The 21,363-nt window shown below is 39.8% G+C and overlaps 1 protein-coding gene across 2 annotated transcripts; it reads left to right on the top strand.

Annotated features, from left to right (window-relative positions):
- Positions 1–227: 227 nt before the first annotated feature.
- On the top strand, positions 228–20,902 carry arhgef37 (Rho guanine nucleotide exchange factor (GEF) 37). Of its 2 annotated transcripts, XM_042493493.1 has the most exons (15): positions 228–375; positions 710–810; positions 3,472–3,959; positions 6,656–6,785; positions 7,772–7,919; positions 8,055–8,254; positions 8,405–8,535; positions 10,202–10,306; positions 11,198–11,311; positions 11,531–11,700; positions 12,599–12,746; positions 12,863–12,991; positions 15,759–15,954; positions 16,704–16,873; positions 20,354–20,902. In XM_042493493.1, the coding sequence occupies exons 3-15, from the start codon at positions 3,483–3,485 to the stop codon at positions 20,567–20,569; spliced, it is 2,334 nt and encodes a 777-aa protein (XP_042349427.1). In that variant the 5' UTR covers positions 228–375; positions 710–810; positions 3,472–3,482; the 3' UTR covers positions 20,570–20,902. The 2 variants fall into 2 exon arrangements, with proteins under 2 accessions (XP_042349427.1, XP_042349428.1); XM_042493494.1 differs by lacking the exon at positions 228–375 and having other exon boundaries at positions 629–810.
- The last annotated feature ends 461 nt before the right edge of the window (positions 20,903–21,363 follow it).

The following is a 21,363-nucleotide window of genomic DNA, read 5'->3' as shown; positions in this document are numbered from 1 at the left end:
CACATTCCTCATAACTTTCATTTGAATACTTTTGTGCTAACTAGTAGCTGCCTGGTGGACATGCATGCACCTTCTTTACTTGTTTGAGATAAATCACATCTATAAATCTTTTATTTCTGGCTGAACAAATCCAAAGGAGTGAGCTCTGGATCTCTTTTTTGTTACCTTCCACCAGAAAATCCACACAATCCTTCTGCAATTGGAAGAGGATGGGACGTCCCGCCGAGCTTTTGTTTCCTGTGAGAGAAGAACTTCCATCACTTCAAGGCTCCGTCTTCATTGGTCCGTGTCGTGTCTCATGAAATCTCTCTAAGTGTCGTCCAATTCGTCCTTCACTCCACTGTGGGGACTTACAGCCAATGAGCGTCGGCCTGGGTGAGTGCCATTTCCTCTTCCCACCAGCTGCTGCAGTCAATCAGCTTATTCAGCAGCATTAGTGTGTGTTTGTGTGTGTGTTAGTGTGTGTGTGGCAGCCCTTTCCTCCCCCCTCCCCTCTTTTTCCTCTACAAAACATGCGGCCCACCCTCCTTTCCACGCCCATCCCCCCTTCCCTCACACACTCACACACTGTGTTTTTCTCTCTCACACACACACTCGTGAATATACACTCACACACTCCTGCCACATGAGGCCCAGCAGCAGCCTGCTGTTAGTGAGTCACTGGAGAAAGTTACACTGGTGTGTGTATGTGTGTGTGTTTTCAATGCAGCAGCGTCTCCTCTGCAGCAGATTTCTACTTCACTCGGGACGGAGCACAGCAAGACGGAGACTCAGAGGGGACATCGAGGTGAATCCAGGAGTCTGCACAAGGTAATGATCGCCTGATGTCACGTAAAGGTTTTTTAAAGATACTCTGACGCACACTGCTGCCGTCAGGATGGTGCAGAGTTTGCTGTGATTTTGGTTCTGCTTGTGTGCAGCAGATGTTTCCGTCTGGAGATCTCACACACTTGTTTTGGGATGTTGAGAAAGTTTTTGTGTCAAGTTGTGAGAATCTGTTTTTCTGTGTGTTTTGGTGAATGATTGTAGTGACATAATTGTTTGGGAAGATTAGAAGTAATGCCAGTATTAGGGCTGCAAGCCAAGATTCTTTTCATTGTCGATTAATCAGATTATTTCCTCGATTAATTGATAAGTAATTTGGTTTGTAAAATGGTGAAAAGCATTGATCGGTATTTCCAAAAGCCCAAGACGTCATTCTTAAATGTCTTGTTTTGCCCAAAACCCAAAGATATTTAGTTAACTGTACATTTAAGAAGCTAGAATATGAAAAAATTACATTTTAAATTCAATTTAATTGATTACCAAATCAGCTGGCAGTTAAGTTAATCATTGACACCTAATCAATTAATCAAACAACCATTGCAGCTCTAGACAACACTTTACCCTGGTTTCAGTAACCGTCCCAAACTGACACTCTTATGAGTACTTCACTTTTGGAGTGATGACGTTTTCTACAAGCTACTTCATTTAAATAAAAGCAGCCAAAGTACTCAGTACTCACCAAGTACATTTACTCAAGTACATTTACTCAAGTACGATTTTGAGAGACTTTACTTTAGTTCATTGATTTTGTGGCTCTTTATGCTATAGCCAATTCCTTGTTTCATGCCACCACATTTCAGAGAGAAATATTGTACTTTTTACTTCACTTTATTTATCTGGAAGCTGAAGTTAACATTCATTTTACAAATTAGGATCTTTCTGCATAAAAAACCCATAAGAGCTCATAAAATATGTTTTATATGATGTTAAATCAAACTATCTAACAGATTAAACAAGTACAGCTACTGTAACATTATGTATAAACAAGTGCCATGTGCTAACTTTGCCTAAAAATTGAGCGCAGACAACATTTTGATTTAGATGAGGAGCTATCAGATCAAACAGGTATTCTCTGCCAGCTTTTGGTGCAGTTTTGATTGTAGCTGCAGATTGATTTCTGTCAGTGCTAAATAAAGTTTTGAGGATTGACGCCCAGCTCGAGCTGTTATCCTCAGCACTGGGTCACCATATGCTGATAAACCCTAAACCCTTTGTTTGGGGAAAAGATAAATCTGTGAGGTAGGATTAAATCAAAATGAGGAACAAAAGTCACAATAACAAAAGAGTGGCAGACACCCAAAAAACACAGTGTGATGTGCATCCATGCAGATAATGACAACAAAAAAAGACTGAAAAATCACGAGAACATTATATGTTGTGGAAAATATATCACAAACTCAGAGAGAACCACAAACTGCAGCCTTCAGTTACATTAAATCACCCCGTCACTAAAGCAGAAACTGAACATTACAACAGTCATGATGGTATGAATTAATGCAGCGCTGTCATTCGAGACAGCTTCGCCAAGCTAAAAGAAACAAGTTAATATTTTTCCTTCTTTAGACGAGATAAGGACAGATTCACATTGTGCACCAGCTACAACAAATGAACAGGAATTTCTTTGTGTGACATTGTCACAGAAACATCAGTTTATCATTTATTGACGCAGTTTGGGAACAAACAGACAGACAATGAAAGACGACACAGCAGTTTTACTGTGTGCGATCATGCTGCAGGGTGCAGCTGACGGTGAGAGTTTAGTTCTGCAGTTACACTGCAACATGTTAATAAATAGTTGTAAAGTATCAGACTGATGTCTGAGTATTAAACCACTAATATGAAGAGTGTGATTGATTTTTTAAAAAAAAATTTTTGAACATGTAAAAAGGAAATAAAGAAAATTATACAATATACAAAATAAGACCTTTTTAGGATGACATTTTGGGCTTTGGGAAGCACCAATTGACATGTTTCACCATTTTCTGGCATTTATGAACCAAACAACTAATTAACCTGATGACCCCAAAGACGTGTTAATTATCACTGCTCACTGACCTTTATGTTTATGTTTAGGCCATAATAGCTGATTAGGGATCCTAGGTTCTTCACTGAGTGCTTATCCTTTTCTGGAGCACAAGTTTCTTGTGTTTGAACACAGAATTGAGAAAATAATTCAACAGTGGAAATAATCATTAGTTGCAGCCCTTCTCAAAGTCATGTATCACTAAGGCATTGTTTTGGTATCAGTTACGACACTCAGTGTCAAACTGGCACGAGTATTAAAAAGTGCCCCACCCTCCGGACTGTGATGCACGGAAGAAACTCAGAGCCTTGTTGTTGATGTCGTCATGAGTTACTCCTCACACAGACCCTATAATTTAATGACTGAGCCAGAAATAAAGCTGCCATTAGAGTCTATCCTGTAAAGCCACAGAGGGCTGCCCAGCTGAACCATGTAATGGCTAATTGTCACAGTGGCGGCGGCTTTAGTCGCTCTGTAAGCAGCTTGCCAAACTCCTGGTGGGCCGACATGTGGTGCTCCTGCTCAGAGGGTCCAGGACAATGCATGACCCCCCCCACCCGTTGAGTTCAGGTGTAGTGAGTTTTCAGCCAACACATTTTCTAAACAGTGTTTCTCTTTGACAGTGATCTCAAACATGGAGGTGCCGCGGAGGCCTCAGTCCTCCTTCACTCTGGCTCTCCCCAAACCGGCCTCCTCTGCTCTGCCTCCCCTCACAGCTGTGGAGAAAGTCACCAACACAGATCCAGTGAAAGAGAAACTCCAGGAGGAGGAGGATGCAAAGAGAGACACGTTTAAAACAGAGGAGGACTCGGATGTTTCTGTGTTTGTGGAGCCACCGTCAGAACTTTTAGATACAAACTCCTCTGCTGTGGAAACGAAACTTTCCTCACAGGATAGTTTCTCAGAGGACAGCGTGATGTCAGAGGAGCGCCTGGCGGAGGAGGCGGCCGAGGCCAAAAAGAAGTGTGAAGAAGAGGAGGCAGCAGCTAAAGAGAGGGCGGCGCAGAGACAGATGCTGGCCTTAGAGGAGCTGGTCCAGTCTGAGAGGAATTACCATCGACTGCTGCAAGTGAGCACTGTGACCATCAGGAGCAACCTGCAGAAACTACAGGTACGAGTGACGTGTCTGCAGAGTTTCGATGCATCGGTTTGGAAAATACAAGGACCCCAAAAGATAGTTATTTTAAGTATATTTAATCTGTGGATTATTTTTCCCGTAGAAAATAGTAGAAAAGTGCCCATCAAGTATTTTGGGCCCAAAGTTTTATTTTGTTTTGTTTTGGTTCGCTTTGTGTGTTTGGTTTCAATTTTATTCAGTTCAATTAAACTCAATTTTATTTTATGTTATTTATAAAGCCCATTATCACAAATCACAATCTGCCTCAGAGGGCTTCACAGCGTGCAACAACGCTCTGTCCTTGGGCCCTCACAGAAACTAAGGAAAACAATCCTCAAAAAAGGTTAAAAGGTATGGAGGAAACCTCAGGAAGAGCGACCGAGAAGGGATCCCTCTTCAAGGATGGACAAACGTGCGATAAAGCTTAAACTCTCCTGTCAAATAAAGGCAATAAAAGAAAAAAAAAAGAACATTTAAATGTAGTAAAGACCAATAAAGTTATAGTATTTGACAAAATGATAGAAAATTAAGAGCGAGACAGCAAAAAAGAAAAAGAGGGGTAGAGACACTAACAATAACATAACAACAATAATAATAGATATAAAGTGATTAAATGTAATTTATGATGTCGTGTATTACGTGTTGACATTGTAGTCAGACGCAGGTTAGACAGCGCTGCAGTGCTGATGCTGCACCGGCTGTGTGACCGCTGAACTCGAGTGAAGAAAAGGGCCGTGGATGTGTTAGCTAGCTAATTATTGTCTCATTTTTGGTCTGACAATCAGAAAGAAATGTCTGCAATAAAAAAATATCAAATTAGTGAATGTATGGGAAGCACTTGTTATTGTTTGAAGCCCGAGCATACGCCCGCACTCGCTGGGCGGGAAAGGAAAGCTGCAGGAGGAGAGCATATTTCCCAATTCTGCATGATTTTTCATTTTTTCTTTTTCCAGAAAACTGCATACCGTAGCTTTAAATCTACCACATATCTGTATATCTAATATTTTTATCACAATTAAGGAAGCTGTCCTGATCATCTGCCACCATAGTTGTAAAGCCTGTAAAGTGTGAATACTGTACACAAAACAAACTGAAAAATGTGCAGTGCAGGTATGATTTTGCTGTGAAAAAGGCTGTAGGATCTGTAAGTCAATTGTACAGCATGTTTTTCATTTTGCCTTTTTAATTAATAGCTACATGTTGATTTGGCGCCGCAGCATCCTGAGGAACTGTTAAAGCCTAGGCCGCCCGCTGGATTATTACCGTAGCTTTTCATTATGTGTGAAGTATTGCTTATTACTGCTAAATAATCATTTATTATCGGCGCAGTAATGACATGAGGCCTCATAAAACATAATGGAATCAGGCTTTATGGGCTGGAGGGACTGAGCTGTGGATGAAGAGGGAGGAAAAGAGATGAAAATAGAAAGGAGGAGTGGAAGAGCTGAATTATGACCTGACCAGCAGATTAACCGGTGAACAGAGGAGCAGTTGATGAGATGGACATAGAAAATGCAAACGTATGGACATAAAATGAAAGACTGGGTTGAACAGGGTATTATAAACACGTGACGGTGTGATGGAGGACAGACAGCAGGAGAAAGACTGAGGACACAGCTCAGTGAGGGACGGCTGGACAGAGAAACAGAATAAATATTTGAGTGAATGGTGCCATTGTGACACAGGAAAGTTGCTGTTTTGTTTTGTGTGACGATGTGCAGATTGTGCATTCGTCCAACAGTGCCCACTATTCTCTCATTAGAACAGAATGGAGACAAACAAAACTGTCTCTATCAGCTGAGCATCAGCTTTTTTTTGTGAAGGAGCAGGCACAAATGCACGTTGCACAAGATAAACATTTCATTTTAATACTGTAAAAATTCAATTAACTGCCCGGGCTGAACTCAACAGGCTTATATTTGGGACAGGCGTCGATATGGGATGGGCATCTAAATTTCTTTCAAAGACTTGCTCAGCAAAGATGGAAATACAATCAAATTATGTCTTTAACTCTTCGAGACCTGGTCTAATTGTCTTTTTTTAAAATTTTTATTCAGAAACATGGGAAGAAGGTAATGAGACAAAAGAAGAAATGATCCAGAGGTTACCAAGAAATCTGGGAAAAGTACTATAAAATTACCTGAAAAAAATCCAAACAAACAAAAATAGAGAAAGTAAAACCACAAAAAAACAAAGCAAAAAAATGACCTGGAAAAAAATGCTTAAAAATTGTAATAATTCTGTAAACTAATTTTGAATATATACAATAATGATAATTATGAATGTAGTTTTCCTTGGCTTTTTTTAAATCACATAAAGTCTCCTGTGAGAATGTTTTTTGTCTTTGAAACAATCAGGCTGGATTCAGGCTTCATGGGGTTCATGGACAGAGCAGATTATGAGAAGATGAGCAGAAAAGTAATGATATGTAGAGAAAAAAAATGAAAAATTAGGCACACTGGCATGGCTATGGACTGAGTTTTACATTTGGGGGAAATTAAAGAAAATAACCAAAAAGGAACTCACCAACTCGATCCCAGCTAACCCACGATCAGCCGAGCGGTCACGACATCTGATGGAGTTAAATGATTGTCACGTTTGCATGTCCAAGCTACATATTATATAAAATCTTCTTGCATGAAAATCGTGCATGACGTTCACTGGTTTGTTTTTCTGTCTTCCCGCTGCAGCCGCCTCCAGCCAACCTGGACAGCATGTTTCTCTACATAGAGGACGTGATCGACGTGTCCAGTCGTCTCCTCAGCCTGTTGGACCAGAAGAAGGTTCAGCCTGGAGACCCTCTCTACCTGCAGACGCTCTGTAAGAGATTTGGCTTTTTTCATTTTTTTGTTTCATGAGTATTAGCCCAAACTTTTCCATCTTAGCTACCGGGGTTGAGTTTGTTACCTTTGTTTCAACATGAGCGTAATCACCCCTTCACCAGGAAGTGCTGAGATTTTTGTTTTTGATATCACGGAGGTTTTCCTCTGGTCGCACGTGTTGACAGGAAACAAATAAAATCATTGCACGTTTTGTTATCAGATGTGGTTTCACAGTCGTGTGAGAACGAGTTCACCTTGTGTCAGCAGAGTCCCTGCATGTCGGGATCAGTGCAGGTATAATTTAATGCATTGACATTAGAGTTTAAGCTGGTGTAGCTGGAAATGTTGACTATACATTTGCTGTATTTGCACATGCTAAAAGTCATAACGAGAGGTGAAGGTGGAAGAATTTTAAAAGCTAAACATACTGCAGAAAAAAAATCAGACAAAATTTAAAAAAAATGTAATTAACTTATTTTGCTGTCACACTGCCACTTTTAAGACCGAATTGTTGACCAAGTGGTCAGTGAAAATAAAGGACGTTTCTTCAGGGTGTCTGAAGGTGTCTAAACTGTAATTCATTTTCACCTTTTGAACCCAACACTTTACTTTCTAAAGTATTGAATTTAAGTGGCAGATACCTGTAACAATATTTGATTACATTTGTTTGTCAACATGACGACACGGCGATGACGACACGTTATGAAACACAAGAGTATTATTTTTAACTCAAAGTCAGTGGTTCTTCAAATCAATATGACACAAGTGTCACTGAAAACATGGATTGTGGCTCATTTGTTTCCAAAATGAACTTTTTTTTCTTATTTGTACAAATTAATCTAAATAACCCACTATGTATTTTATATATCTGTATCTGTATCTGGGCTTTTTACCTTTTTTGTTTTCCTTACAAAAACTGAACAATACTATACTCCAGTCTCGTGCTCCCAGCATGAAGTCTTCATGTTTTTGCCTCCCTGACAGGCGATTCGTTCCTCAGCTTGTCGTCAGACATTGAGGCAGCATACAAAGAGTATCTGGCCAACTACAGCCACGTCACAGTGGTGGAGAACAGCTACAAACAGAAGGAGGCGCTCTGGAACGAGATTGTCAAAGTCATTAAGACCTCAGCGTAGGTTTGCATAATTTTCTTTTGCTTCACACTGGACCCATCTGTACTTTAAATAGCTTAAAAAATAACATCATAACTGGAGAAACAAGATTTTTTGTTCTGAAGTTTGTTGGTTGTTGCCACTCATCTCTCCAGGCCTGAAGTAAACGCCACCTCTCTGAGTTTCTTCTTGGTGATGCCGGTGCAGCGGATCGCCCGATACCCGCTCCTCCTGCAGACCATCCAGAAACACACGGACAGATCTCACCCAGCGTATGCACTCCTGGAGGAGACCGCTCACACCTCCATCGCCCTCAACTGTCGCATCAACGAGTACAAACGCTTCAGAGAAGTCGGTGAGACAAATTCAAGTCCAGTATTACCATGAAACGTAAAAACTGTTATTTTATGTGTATTACGTTGGTTAAAAAGTACCTGACGTTTTTTGTTCAGTCACATTTAAAAGGCAGGACTGATGCTGTAACTCCCTCATGTTACGATTGTAGCTGACAAATACAAGAAGACGGAAACTCTGACCATTAAGGACAAAATCAACCGCATCAACACCCACAGCATCGCAAAGAAGACAGCGAGGCTGAGCCAGCACTTCAAACATGAGACTGGAATAGTACCGAAGGTAAGATAAAACTTTAATGACTTTAAATAACAGCCTCCCTGCTGAAATGAGCAGCACCAAACTAAAGCTGGATTTACACTACAGGTCCTGATGCCCTATTCCGGTTTGTTTTTCTGTGTACGATTTTTTTGACCGCCTGCTTACATCCACTCTTTAAAGTGGCTTAAATCCGATATCTGCATTGACCCACAGTTAAACTTTGAAACAACACGCTTGAAACAACATAAACAAAAACTGTGTTTGTTTCAGTATGAACCCTGTATATTCACCTCCTGAACAGTTTCTTTGCCCCAAAGATTAACAGACGGGTAATTTCTGCATTTGACCACTGACTCGAGCTCTCATCCTCTGTTGTTGTATTTTCCGGTTTCCAAGCACCAATGCATCATCATCGCAGTTTTAGTTACGTGTGACTCACAATGCCAAGGAGTATCCAACCTATCTGCTCATCTGAATCATATCTGATTTATTTCCACATATAAATGAGGACTGAAGCTGAACTGAGAATATCCAATCTCATGCACTTTTTTCCTGCTTACACATTAATGATACATATCTGATCTGTGCCACAGGAGATATAAAAATCAGAAGTGGGTCACTTGAACCACCTTATGTGAATCCAGCCTAACTGACCCTGACTGATCACTGTCCCTTTTTTAAAAGTTGGACATTAGAAATGACAAACCAACCCAGAAGAATCAAAGAAGCAGCACTTCACAGTTGTGTTTGAGGAGGTTTATAACTGAAGAAAACTCTTTCAGCTCTCTGAGCCACAGACAGTCTTACAGCAGACACTCCTTCCCTCAGCTGTAATGCAGTGGTTAATGATTAATCTGTGTTTTACCTGCAGAGAAAAGCTCCTATATGACTTGTTATTGAGCCGTCTTGTTTGCTCCGGCCTGCTACACCTCGTTTTGCCACAGTTACATTCGTCAGTACAATGAGGTCATTTAGGTCCGATCAAACAGGTCACATCCTCACATTTCTCCTGTGGCGTCGTTTTTTTTAAATAATTGCTTACATTTTCCTACATTGCCTTTTCTTTTTTGATTTCTCATACAGTATAAAGGTAACAATTACACTGCATATACAATATGTAACATATTTGCAGCTCTGCAAAAACCCAATTTTCTGTGCATGGTCTGTCATTTTACAGATTTGCTATAACCTCGAGAATTGAGACGCAACCAAAGCCTTAGAGGACAAACTTGACATGTAGCACATTTACAATGTGTGTATTACTAAAAGTTCTTGATGAACATAGAAAGACTGAAGAAAAGCAGAACGTGAATGAACTCTGTGTCAAGAAACCATGCTGACAAAATGCACCAATGTACCAATGCGCCCAGAGCAAATAAAACACATAAAGATATTAATTTTTGCAACTTTTGCTGTATACTTTAGCAGAGTGCTGACAGTTGTGGGATTTATTGCTTCTACAAAATATGCTTCCTTGAACATTAAAATCTGAAGGAATCAGTAATCTGCATGAGTCAGAGCCACGCCACCCTGACTGTATTCTAATAAAAACTAATAAACGCGAAGGATGGAGCAGTTAGAGAGTCTAGAAAAGGGTAGAGCTTATATTTACAGTCAATACAGGGTAATAAAGTATTTTTTATTTTGTTAATGATTACTGTTTGTCTCGCTGTGTTTTGTGATCCAGCTGGTGGATGAAGAGTTTGACGCTCTGGAGGGTTTCTTTTATGTTCTGGAGCACGGGATCCTGGAGCTGCTGGAGAACGTGGAGACGTACCTGCACCACCTACAGGTACGCTGCATTTCTTTATTATCGTAACCAAGAGATAATATGATGTGTTATTGAACATATTACTGTTCGCTGAGGCATCCTGCCTGATACTTAACATACCATCTGCTTTTATTTATTTATTTTTTTGCTTTTTTGTTCGCTTTTTTTGTTAAATAAACAAGAAAAAATATGTATATATACAGACAAGGGAGAAAAAGAAGGAAGAAAAAAATAATAATTAATTTAAAAGGGCAGGGGGAATAAACTAAGGCCACAGCCCACACCTTTTTTTGTTTTGTTTTTGTGTTTTTGTCTTTCTGTTTTCAGTGCTATAAAAGCAATGACTCGTTGTTTATTTATTGTATACTTGTGTATTTGAGTTCTATAAGTTGTAAAAATGACTAAACTGAACTAAACTAATAATACCTGCAGCTCTTAAATGAACACTGACAGACTGCAAACTTTGTGGTCACGTGTGACCAGTGGAGAAGTGGAATAAATGAAACAGAACTGTACATTTATTCTTGAACATGTCGCCGTGTGTTCCTGAGTCACTCTGTGTAAACTCAGAGGCCCCTGAAGTCCCTGAGGTCACAACACGAGTTTCTGTGTACCTTTCCGCTCTAAAATTATCCCTGTTATTTTTCTCTTTCTATTTGCAACCAACAAGGATCAGCACTGTATCCTCTTTCACACTGTCCTTCACACATAAGGCCCGATAGTTTCGGCGGGTCGTGCACGTTGTTCTCTGGCTGGGAAAATTGACAATTTTTTCACACAATTTTGAACATAAAAAAACAAAATAAAAGCAAACATTGGTGATTTCAGTAATCCTGCAATCCAGTCCATTAATCCAAATTATCTGAAGAGGCGTGATGAGGGTTTGACAGCTCCTTCTTCGTTGGCCTTTAGGGGTTCCTGGCCTGCAAAACAGAGGAGTTTGACTTCGATATGGACGGAGAGAAGGCGCCTATCTGCTACAAGGAGATCACTACTGCTCTCAGACAGTGGATTCTTCCGACATTTGTGAGTTTACTCGACATCATTACGCAGATACCAGTATTAGACATTCTTTATTTAACTTAAAGCAGAAATAGCACAGTAAAACAGATTTTACAGATATATTTGATGCATCAATAAGATGCACTTAAGTAAAAGACTAAATTATGGGCACATAAATCCCTCTAGTAACTAAAGCAAACACAGTATTTGTGAAAAATTGACCTTTTTCATGCTTCCATGTAGGAGAAGAGGATGAGGACGTTAATCCACAAGCCGCTGTGTGCGCTCCGTGACCTCCTGGTTGGCCCGAGGAACCTGATCAGGAAAAGGCTGGACAAGCTGCTCGACTACGAATTGATAGAAGCCAAATCCAATCTGAGCTACGAGGAGCAGGCTGTGGCCAACACGTACAGGTAGAGAGAGAGGAGGCCGTTTTAAAGTTACAGGCTGGACTTACGGGGGAAGAGTCTGAAAATATTCAACTGAACTCTTAAATGCCGTTGAATATTTTCAGCTGTTTGACTCACAAAAACAGTCCAGTCTGTCTGAGTCAATATACACAAATATTTCATTGCTATTATAAATATAAAAATCTTCTAAATTGTATGCACTACATGTAAATGATATCCCGAATAAGACATGTGGGATATACCAGTATTATTCTTGTAGTAGTGCATTCGGATACACGTCTTAATTTGGGTTTTTACTGCAGTTTACGGTCAGCTCTGTGCAGTGCATCCATGTCTCACAGCAGTTTGTAAGGCCACGGTAGAAATGCATGCTCAACAGAAAAGCCACATTTCTGGTTGTAAAGAGAAACACACCTACTCTGACCATTTCGAAAGAGTTTCAGATGATTTCAACAGTTTATTTTAATGTGTACAAATGTTGCAATGCGGAGTTTTTTCAAAAAGGTGGTTGAAAGAATGAAAGAGGGAGGCTGTGTTTGCACAGTCAAACAAGTCCGCCTCCAGCAGAAAACTGAAAAAATCATATTTTAATGCAAAGAAAACTATAGCTACATGTCTGTGATAAACAACATGTTAGTGCACATTTATCAGAGTATGCACGGCTGCATTTAAACAGTAGTATTAGTGGAATATTAATTTTCATTAGCCATGAAAACAGTTTAGACATTTTTGAAAATAAAGGCCAAAACAGCAATATTTTGTGCATGTAAACATAGTCAGTGTCTTTATTTTTACAGCTTCCTCCCTCTGAACGATCTCAGTCTATATGTTCACATCTAAAACATCTACATGATTACAGTCCAGAGTTAAACTAACACGTAAAGCTTTCTGCTCCTCACAGGACAATGAACACTTTGCTCCTCAATGAGCTCCCCCAGTTCAACGGTTTGGCTCTGCAGATGATCTGGAGCATGTTGGGGACGTTCAGCTGTCTGCATAAAGATCTCGCCTCCGACATGGAGCAGCTGTTCCAGAGCTTCGCACAGCAGGTAATCTCATACACGTGACGCGTTAATGTTGATGAGCGTTTTGGCATTTTTTCTTCAGGTACTCTAACCAACGAGGATAAATTAATTGAAGCTTTTGGTTTCATTTCTTCTTCTAGCTCCCTCACAGCTCTATTAACCCCAGTGCATTCTGGGAGTGGGCTGAGTCTGCGGTGCTGGAAGGTGCGAAGAGGCTGGAGACTTTGTGTCGAAGTGTCGAGGAAAGCCTCAATGCGCCCTTCGTCCAGGTGGGTACAGATGGATTATTAGATTGATTAGATGTCGTGTCACAGTGACTTTTTTTGGGATGTCACCTAGAATACTTATCAGGGAGTAACTCGTGTGTATCCATACTTTACTTTATTAACCCTCTGAAATCCAGGCCCATTTTTAAAGGTCAAAAACAGACGGACACGGTGAAAACAGACCGAAAAGTAACAATATCATAAAGACAACAGCACAACAAATCAGCACAACAGACACCTGATCGCTGTTTTTTACAGACTACAACAGGTGCACAAGAAATTTGAGCTGTTTAATCGGCATTCACGTGTTCAGTACAAACACCTCAGGTTCCAAAACAGGAAGATGTCACTTAAGGTGAAGGACAAAATGTCACATGCGTCCTCTAAAAGACAGTGCAGTCAGGGACGCTCAAACCAGCTGAAACAACTTTTTGGACCTTCCGCGTATAAATTGCATAAAAAGTGTCGTTAAAGCAGAAGAGGAGAACATGAGCGAGACAAAATCATGGTTATTTGCTTCATACGGAGCTAAGATTAATTATCAATCATCATATATAATCTTACAAGCAGATGTTTACTGTAAGCCAGCACAGCTTTATTAAATTTAACAAAATGTTAATGGAGGAAGTTCATTGCTTCAACGCAGCCGGTCAAAAAGAAAAAAAAAAACGTGATTTGAGATGGCTGCTGGTGTTTACCGCCGAAATAGAGCCAACTATTTCAGCGTCATTTTTTGTTGAGAATTTTTTTTTTTTTTAAATTTACGTATTTTAAATTTAGTAGTGAAATAAAACATCTTCAACAAGCCTTTATCGTCAAAATTTTCATTGGTAAAATTAATATTTTATTCATGGTCACCGGTGGATAAATCCTAAATGTGTTTATCCTCTGACTTTTCATCACACACCACCAACAGGTGTGAACCTTTAGGTCATGACCAAATACATCCAAAACAAACTCCAGCACTGAACCTGCTTATAACAGAATAGAACAGAAATACTTTAGTAATCCTGTGAGCAGCAGCAAAGAAGAGAGCAGCAACTGAATAAAATATTTGTTAAAAAGGCAAAATAATGCAAATATATGTACAAAGTAAGGCACTTAACACAGAATAAAATAAAATAACAATAATAATAATAATAAAGATATGTACAGTATAAACGGGAGAACAAAAAAGTGGTATTCTGAGTGCACAGTTAACAGCACACTAACATTAGCTTGTTACTGCTCAGTGTTGTATTTGTTGAGAGGACAGTTATTGACAACAGTTTTTTTGCTTCTCATTGTTTATATCAATTATATAATTATTAGTAATTACCGCTTTGGTTTCTTGTAATCAAATTTCTGGCTAAATAAATAAGATGTCTTTATTGTAAATATATACGTTCCTGCTGCCTGTATTTCCCGCTCGACGACTATCAGTCTGAGGTCTCAAACTGGGTCACATTCCTTAAACCTGCCAGGCAGCTGCACAAATAACCCACTGACAGAGCAGGTTGCTCCGTCACGTCGCGTCTTTCTGTTTCAGGTTTAATAATAACAGCAGAGCCGACCGAAACAGCTTCTGACGGCGATGATCAGTCAAACATAGATACAGGCTGAGGAATGTGCCAAGTCATCTCAGAGTTTCATACCTGCAGCTTTATGTCATTGGTGTGTCACGATGAATCTGTCATAGATGAGAAAAGACTCTGAATGTGCTTCGTCTCGTTCTGCAGCTTTCTTAATTACTTCCCGGCACGTTCGCTTATTCAGTGACAGGAAACGGTTAATGTTTTTGCTGAGCTGTCATACCGAGAGGGACTTAAAATTCTCACATGGTTCATTTTAGTTTATTTAAAAATGTGTTTAGTGATTCAGGAAAACAGCCAGTATTTAATATTTAAAATGTGAAGGCGCGGTCCTTAAAATACTGGATTCTGATTGGCCAACAGCAGAATCTTCTTTAATTTAAATGAAGTACATCTGCAGAATAAAGGCTTTCTGCATTCAAGGGTTTTTTATTTTCTAGTGCAGTGTTTCCACCAGTCCTTAAAAAGTCCTAATTTAAAGGCATTGCATTTATTTATCTATAAATAAGGCCTTAAATCAGCCTTTCAAAAGTCTTGAAAATATATGATTATCAAAAATGCTGATGTATTTGTTAACTAGTGATTTAAATGTAAACTAAAGAAACAGGGGATATTAATGTATTTACTGCCATTAAAAAAAAATAAAAATCACAAAATAGTAAAAATCCCAAGACACTGGAGAGGATATATGAATCTTTTTTTAAAAAAAAAAAACAACAACTTTTTTTACCAAATTAAACGTCACACAGATCAGGTTACAGGAACCAACAACATTTATTCACATTTTCCACTTCGGGTTAAATGAAAAAAATACCAAGCTCTTTTTGAGATTTTTTCCATGTGTTTCACTCTAGAATTAAAGATCATCTAACTTTTAAACAAAAAGTAATTATGTTAATGTAAATATTTAGGCAGAAGTGTCTCTAATAAGAAATGAATGTCGCTCCATGTTTTGTTTTGTTTTTTACTGTAAAATTGGTCTTAAATTTGACTTCTAATTTTCAATAAAAATGATCAAAACTCTCATTTAATTTTCCTTAAACAGAAGGAACCCTGTTCTAGTTAAATAAATAATTTAACACAGTCCTTTAATTCACACCTATCTTCCCTTTTTACCTTTTTACATCTAATTGATATTCATTTTTTTAAATTATTGAACTCTTCATTCATGTGTATTTATTTGTTCATTTTCCGGTCAGCCTCTGAGTCCGTCCTCTCAGCGCCGTCTGAAGCAGCTCACAGACAAACATGGTTCTGGAAAGATCTACCAGGTGATGGTGACGGTGGTGGGCAGCCGGGACCTGGACCTGAACCTGACCAAAGGGGAGCTGGTGGCCATCATCAGCGAGGCCGACAGCCGCGGAGACAAACGACGATGGCTGGTCGACGCAGGAGGTGAGAACCAGCATCCTACCGCTCGGTCAAACTGGGTCATTTTTATTGTTTTGTCTCTGTCTTTGTTAAGTTCGAGAGTAAAAACTATGATGCACAATGTTTTATTCATATCAGGGGTGAAAACATTCAGTAGCTGGAAACACAGGAGTGGACTGAAGCTGCGGTTACTGATATCATTGTGTAACGCTGCTGCAGACTTTTCCTGAATGCAGCTCTGTGGCGCCATCGTCTGGGTGTTTGGTGTTACTGCAATTAAACAAAAATTTAAACTCACTGAAACCGGAGCATTTTGGCTTGATTTCTTTCAAAAACATAGAAAGAAGGCAATAAGCAACGAGAAATGACCCAAAAATGAGTGAGGAAATAATACAAAAGTTATAAAAAATTACCAGAAATTTGCAAAAAAAAAAAGAAATACAAATAATTATAATAAAATATATATTTTTTTGTGTAGGCTAATTTTAACTATGTTATTATAAAGATAGATTCCTTGAAAGTTTTCCTTAGATATTTGATGATTTTCCAGTGATTTTTTTTAAAGCTATTTTCAAGTCTTTTTTTGACAGTTTTTACTGATTTTTGGGTTTTTTTGAAAACAAGAGCAAATCGTGGATACGAGCAAAAATCAGAGAACATTTGCTGTTTCGCATTTCCTGCATGAATGAAGTGTTTGGAAGTAATCATCAGCTGCATCTCTTATGTATAATAACATTAAAAGCACCTCCTTCATCTGTGCATGCTTCCTGCAGGCAGGCGAGGGTACGCTCCTTCTTCAAAGCTGATTCGCTATCACACGCCAACAGACGACCCGCCACCTTCGCCACACCTGACCCTGCCTGACGGCATGACGGGAGTCAGGAGACACTCCTACACCCCGGAGAGCCGGACTCTGACGGTCATGAGCCAGCCGTGCTTCCAGGTGATTGACTGATGGCCTTAAACTTCTCTCTCACGACACACAGTCTTCCTGCGCTGCATGAATCTTTGAAATGAAAACTTTCTTAACGCTCCTTAATGATTAAGATGCATCGTTCATGTTGGAGCTGCACCACCCAAATATTGAAATGTGAAACGAAATATCTTAACATTAATATTTTCTGAACTAAAACATCGATCAGCATGTGTTTGTGGGCTCGTTAGTGAAATAGACTCGTAAATTTGAGCGGCCGTGCATGAGAATTGTCCCGCCCGTGACATCGACCTCAAAACGCTAAATTATCCGACATCGGACTCCAAACTGCGAGTGTGTGTGTTCATTTCATTAATAACACGTTACAGAGTCGGTGTGTGCTGAAGCTGTAACTGATCGATGTGACAGCGTACTGCTGCAGAGGCATCAATCTGTCACATGTCTGAGTGTGTGTGTGTGTGTGTGTGTGTGTGTGTGTGTGTGTGTGTGTGTGTGTGTGTGTGTGTGTGTGTGTGTGTTTTAGTGAATCCGTGCATATCCAGCTGCCATGTCTTAGTTAGGGCTGCACAATATTTTTATTTTTTTATTTTTTATTTTTAAATTTGTGTTGTGATGTCAACTGTCAACAAGCATGACAAAAACACTGCGAAAGATTGTGATGTCGCACTCAGGGATGTTTGTGTTACTCTAAATTGGTGGAAAACTTGACTTTAAAATGTAACTATTTTGTTTGTATTGATGCATTTTGTGTAGTATTTAAATCTTAAAACCTTGAAAAATGCTTAGAGTTATTTTTAAAACATGGGGAGAAATAAGACAATGAGCAACTTGACAAGAAATATCACAAAAATTGCAAGAAATTAGTAAGTTTAAAATTTCTTTTTTAAAAGCCAGGGAACAATGTCCAGAAAGCCAACTGAAAGCAGCACCATAGATCGTAAGCATACCGATTGGCACACACAGCTGTCAATCATGACCTCGGTCCCCTTTTTTTTAACATCAAATTACTAATTAAAACCAAAATTGTCATAAAAACAAACACTTGAACAAACGTCAGCGTGATAAGAACTACCTAAAATGACAGAAATCAGCTTTGAGAAATATTAATTTCAAATGCACCTTGACCTTTACTTTGGAGGATGGCGGGGTTTATGACCTGTACTGCAGCCAGCCACCAGGGGGCGATGGAGATGTTTGGGCTTCACTGTTGTGGTCAAACAGCTGTCACGTTGTCTGTCTTTATATACAGTTATGTGTCCATCTCATGAGACGGTAACAGTGCTCACTCGAAAGTTACAGCCAGAAATCTTGACTGAGGACTGAGTTTTACACAAGGTTTGTTTTCAGTGACCTAAAACGGCCAGAACACATAAAAAAAGCTTTAAGATTCGCCAACGTACACATGAACGCGGCCTGAAAACAGATATTAAATCAGTTCCACCTCTGTGCTGTTCAGCTATCCCATATAATATCGTTACCGCATATTTTCCTCATATCGTTAAGCTCAGAGTGTAATCATGTGTGGACCCATATCTCCAAGAGCTGGTGTTTGTGTGTGTTTGTGTGTGTTTGTGTGTTTGTTTGTGTGTGTGTGTGTGTGTGTTATTAATGGAAAGGTCCATAATTGGCTGCTTAACCTTGTAAGTGGGTTACTGTATAAAGGGTTAAGAGTTAATTTATGCACCGCTGCAGGCTAAGATAGAGCGTGCACATGTGTGTGTGTGTGTGTGCGTGTTGTGAGATTGATTTACATTTGCAACACACGTGAGTGTGAGAGGGGACTGTCGTGGCTTGTAAATTTGGGATGGTTTATGTGTGTGTGTGTGTACATGGGAGAGAGGGTGATTTAGGTGACTGGATAAGAAAGCAGAAGTGCGTTAGGAACCGTGTGTGTGTGTGTGTGTGTGTGTGTGTGTGAGAGATATGCCTCCATGCTGCCTGTTAAAGTGAGTGATTGCTCCACTGACCTTATAGAGGCAGTTTTTCACACCCGTTCCTCCCTAATTCCATCCCTCATGACCCTGAGTCTGCTCGTACACACAACATACACAACACACACAACAGACACAACACACACAACACACACAACATACACACCAGCAGGCCTGCTGTTTTCCGCTGCAGGAAATTAAGGTTTTTGTAAACTACACCCATCTTTTGTTAGAAAAATAGAGATAATGTTTCACCAACAACCTTTAAAGTGTAGATGCAACATTCAAAATCTGCAAAATGCATCTTGATTGCAGCTTTCTCTGTGGCAAAGAGTGTAACATAAATATTAATGAATTCCTTTCTTGCTACTGTAGACACACAGGCAGTCTCAGTTAACCCTTTAAAAACTCAGAAAATTGGCTTTATCTTTGTCGAAATGATGGGAAGAAGACAATGGGAGCATAGGAGGAGGAGAAATCACACCACTTTGCTTATAGGGTTAAAAAGGTTTTGATACTTTTCAAATGTGTCTGAAGCAGAGAGAGAAAACATTAAAGGGTTAACACAGTGTCTTTTCTCAGATTTGTATCTGAGCATTTTGCCAAGACCGAAATAAACTCAGAGAGGCGACTTATAGCCTCCATCACAAACACAGCTGCAGCGTGAAGCGCCCTGCCACCGATCGCCATGGTCACTTTACTCTTTTTTTTTTTTTCTTCCGCTTGTCTCTGCCGGCAAAATGCTAATTAAATGCTAATTAATGTAGAGCGTCAGGGCCGAGCTGATGTCGTAGCTGAGAGGTGAGTCGAGGTGAAGAGTTTGTTAATGACACCGAGCAGCCGGCTAAACTCCGCTATTAGCACCGCCACCGCTCTCTGTCATACCAACACAGGGCTCATTAGGAAGCCTTCACTCTGTGTGTGTGTGTGTGTGTGTGTGTGTGTGTGTGTGTGTGTTCATATTTGTACCATGGACTTTAAAATAATGGACCTACCCACAGTGCTCTGATGTTTTGAAGCCTCCAGTTTTGCATTTTTACCATTTTTGTTTTTGGAGCCAAAAGTGACCATATTTGGGCGACAGGGCGGAGCTGTGCATTGTTACGCCTCCATCCTAATGAAGAGGTCGCCATGTTAACGACTTATCAATCAAAAGATAACCAGGTCCCAAAGCAGAACCGTGCGGGTCCATATCAAAACTCGACGTGCTCGATGTTACAGCCTAAGAATATGCATATTCATATCTCATCGTCAACATGCGCGATACAGTGACATACTAGCGTTTTCATTCAACTCAAACCAGAGCTCAGGCTGATGATGTCAAACTTAAACTGATAAACGTGAGTGTGAAAGTGTAGATTTAACCGAGCCTGAGATGGGCTCTCTGATACCGGCCTGCCGAACGTTACGCTCTCCCTCCTCTGTTACCTGTGAGTTCACAGAAAAACAAAGTTATCTCCTCATTTTCCTCTCATGTCGTCTGTTTGAACTCTGCGTCACTACAGTACCCAGCATGGCTGACTTACTCTCGTGTTTGACTCTGCGTCCTCTCTTCCAGGTGCTGGCGGCGTACGATTTCACGGCGAGAGGAAACCACGAAGTTTCCATTCGGGCCGGCGAGCCAGTTCGCGTCCTGGAGCCCCACGACAAACGAGGGAACCCCGAGTGGAGTCTGGTGGAGGCGAGAGGTGGGCAGAGAGGCTACGTGCCCTCCAACTACCTCACTATCATGCCCATGGGGGCGGGGCCACTCGGCACGTATCCGCCCTTCTGATATCAGGGGAGAAAAAACAGCAGCTCGTATGACGGGAGAGTCTCCAAAACTGTCTCTAGAAGGCTCACAGCAGTATTTATTAATGAAGGTGCACCGCACTCTCACACAATATCCTGATTTTACATCGCGACCATCAATTATTCTTATTTTCGGCAACAGAATCAGTGTTTTTAAACACGAGCGCCGTTAAATGCAGTTTAAGGGCCACAGTGTTCGAACTAAAACGTTAAATTCTACTGAACTTTTCCTAAACCTACCTCCTGTGCAAATATTAGTTTTAGTTTGTTTACACACAGTTATTTAAAATAAACTGCATAAAAGCAGAAGAATTAAAAAAAGAAGAAAACACAAATAAACAAATAAAAATCCCTAAATTAACATTTTATAGAAAAAGACAACCAAAGATAAATGACAACAAAGAGCAGAAAAAGTAAACAGTCAGTGAACATTAATCTAATAAAAAACAAGAAGTAAAAAAATAAAACACAATTCAAAGTGTGAAGAAAAAAGAAAATATTTATTTTTATAATATAAACGCACATCCAGAAATAATTAAACGTCATGAATTAAATGTAACGCTAATTTCCTTTTAAAATTAAAATTTAAACATTAGAAAGAAAGCGAAGTACAAGTCAAGTCGCGTCAGTCAGAACCTAAAATCTCAAATTTAGGCTCTGCAGCGTGTAACACCCTCAATCTTCAGACCTTTTATCTGACAAATAAAGTCAAAACCTTCATAAGTTGGTGTTTATCTGCCTTCTCTGAGGCCAATTCTGCACTGAATTTTAAAATGA

Source organism: Plectropomus leopardus, chromosome 9 (genome assembly GCF_008729295.1).
Source record: "Plectropomus leopardus isolate mb chromosome 9, YSFRI_Pleo_2.0, whole genome shotgun sequence".
In the NCBI taxonomy this organism is placed as follows: domain Eukaryota; kingdom Metazoa; phylum Chordata; class Actinopteri; order Perciformes; family Serranidae; genus Plectropomus; species Plectropomus leopardus.
The sequence above is the reverse complement of the archived record's forward strand: the minus strand, read 5'-3'. Positions and strand labels throughout refer to the sequence as shown.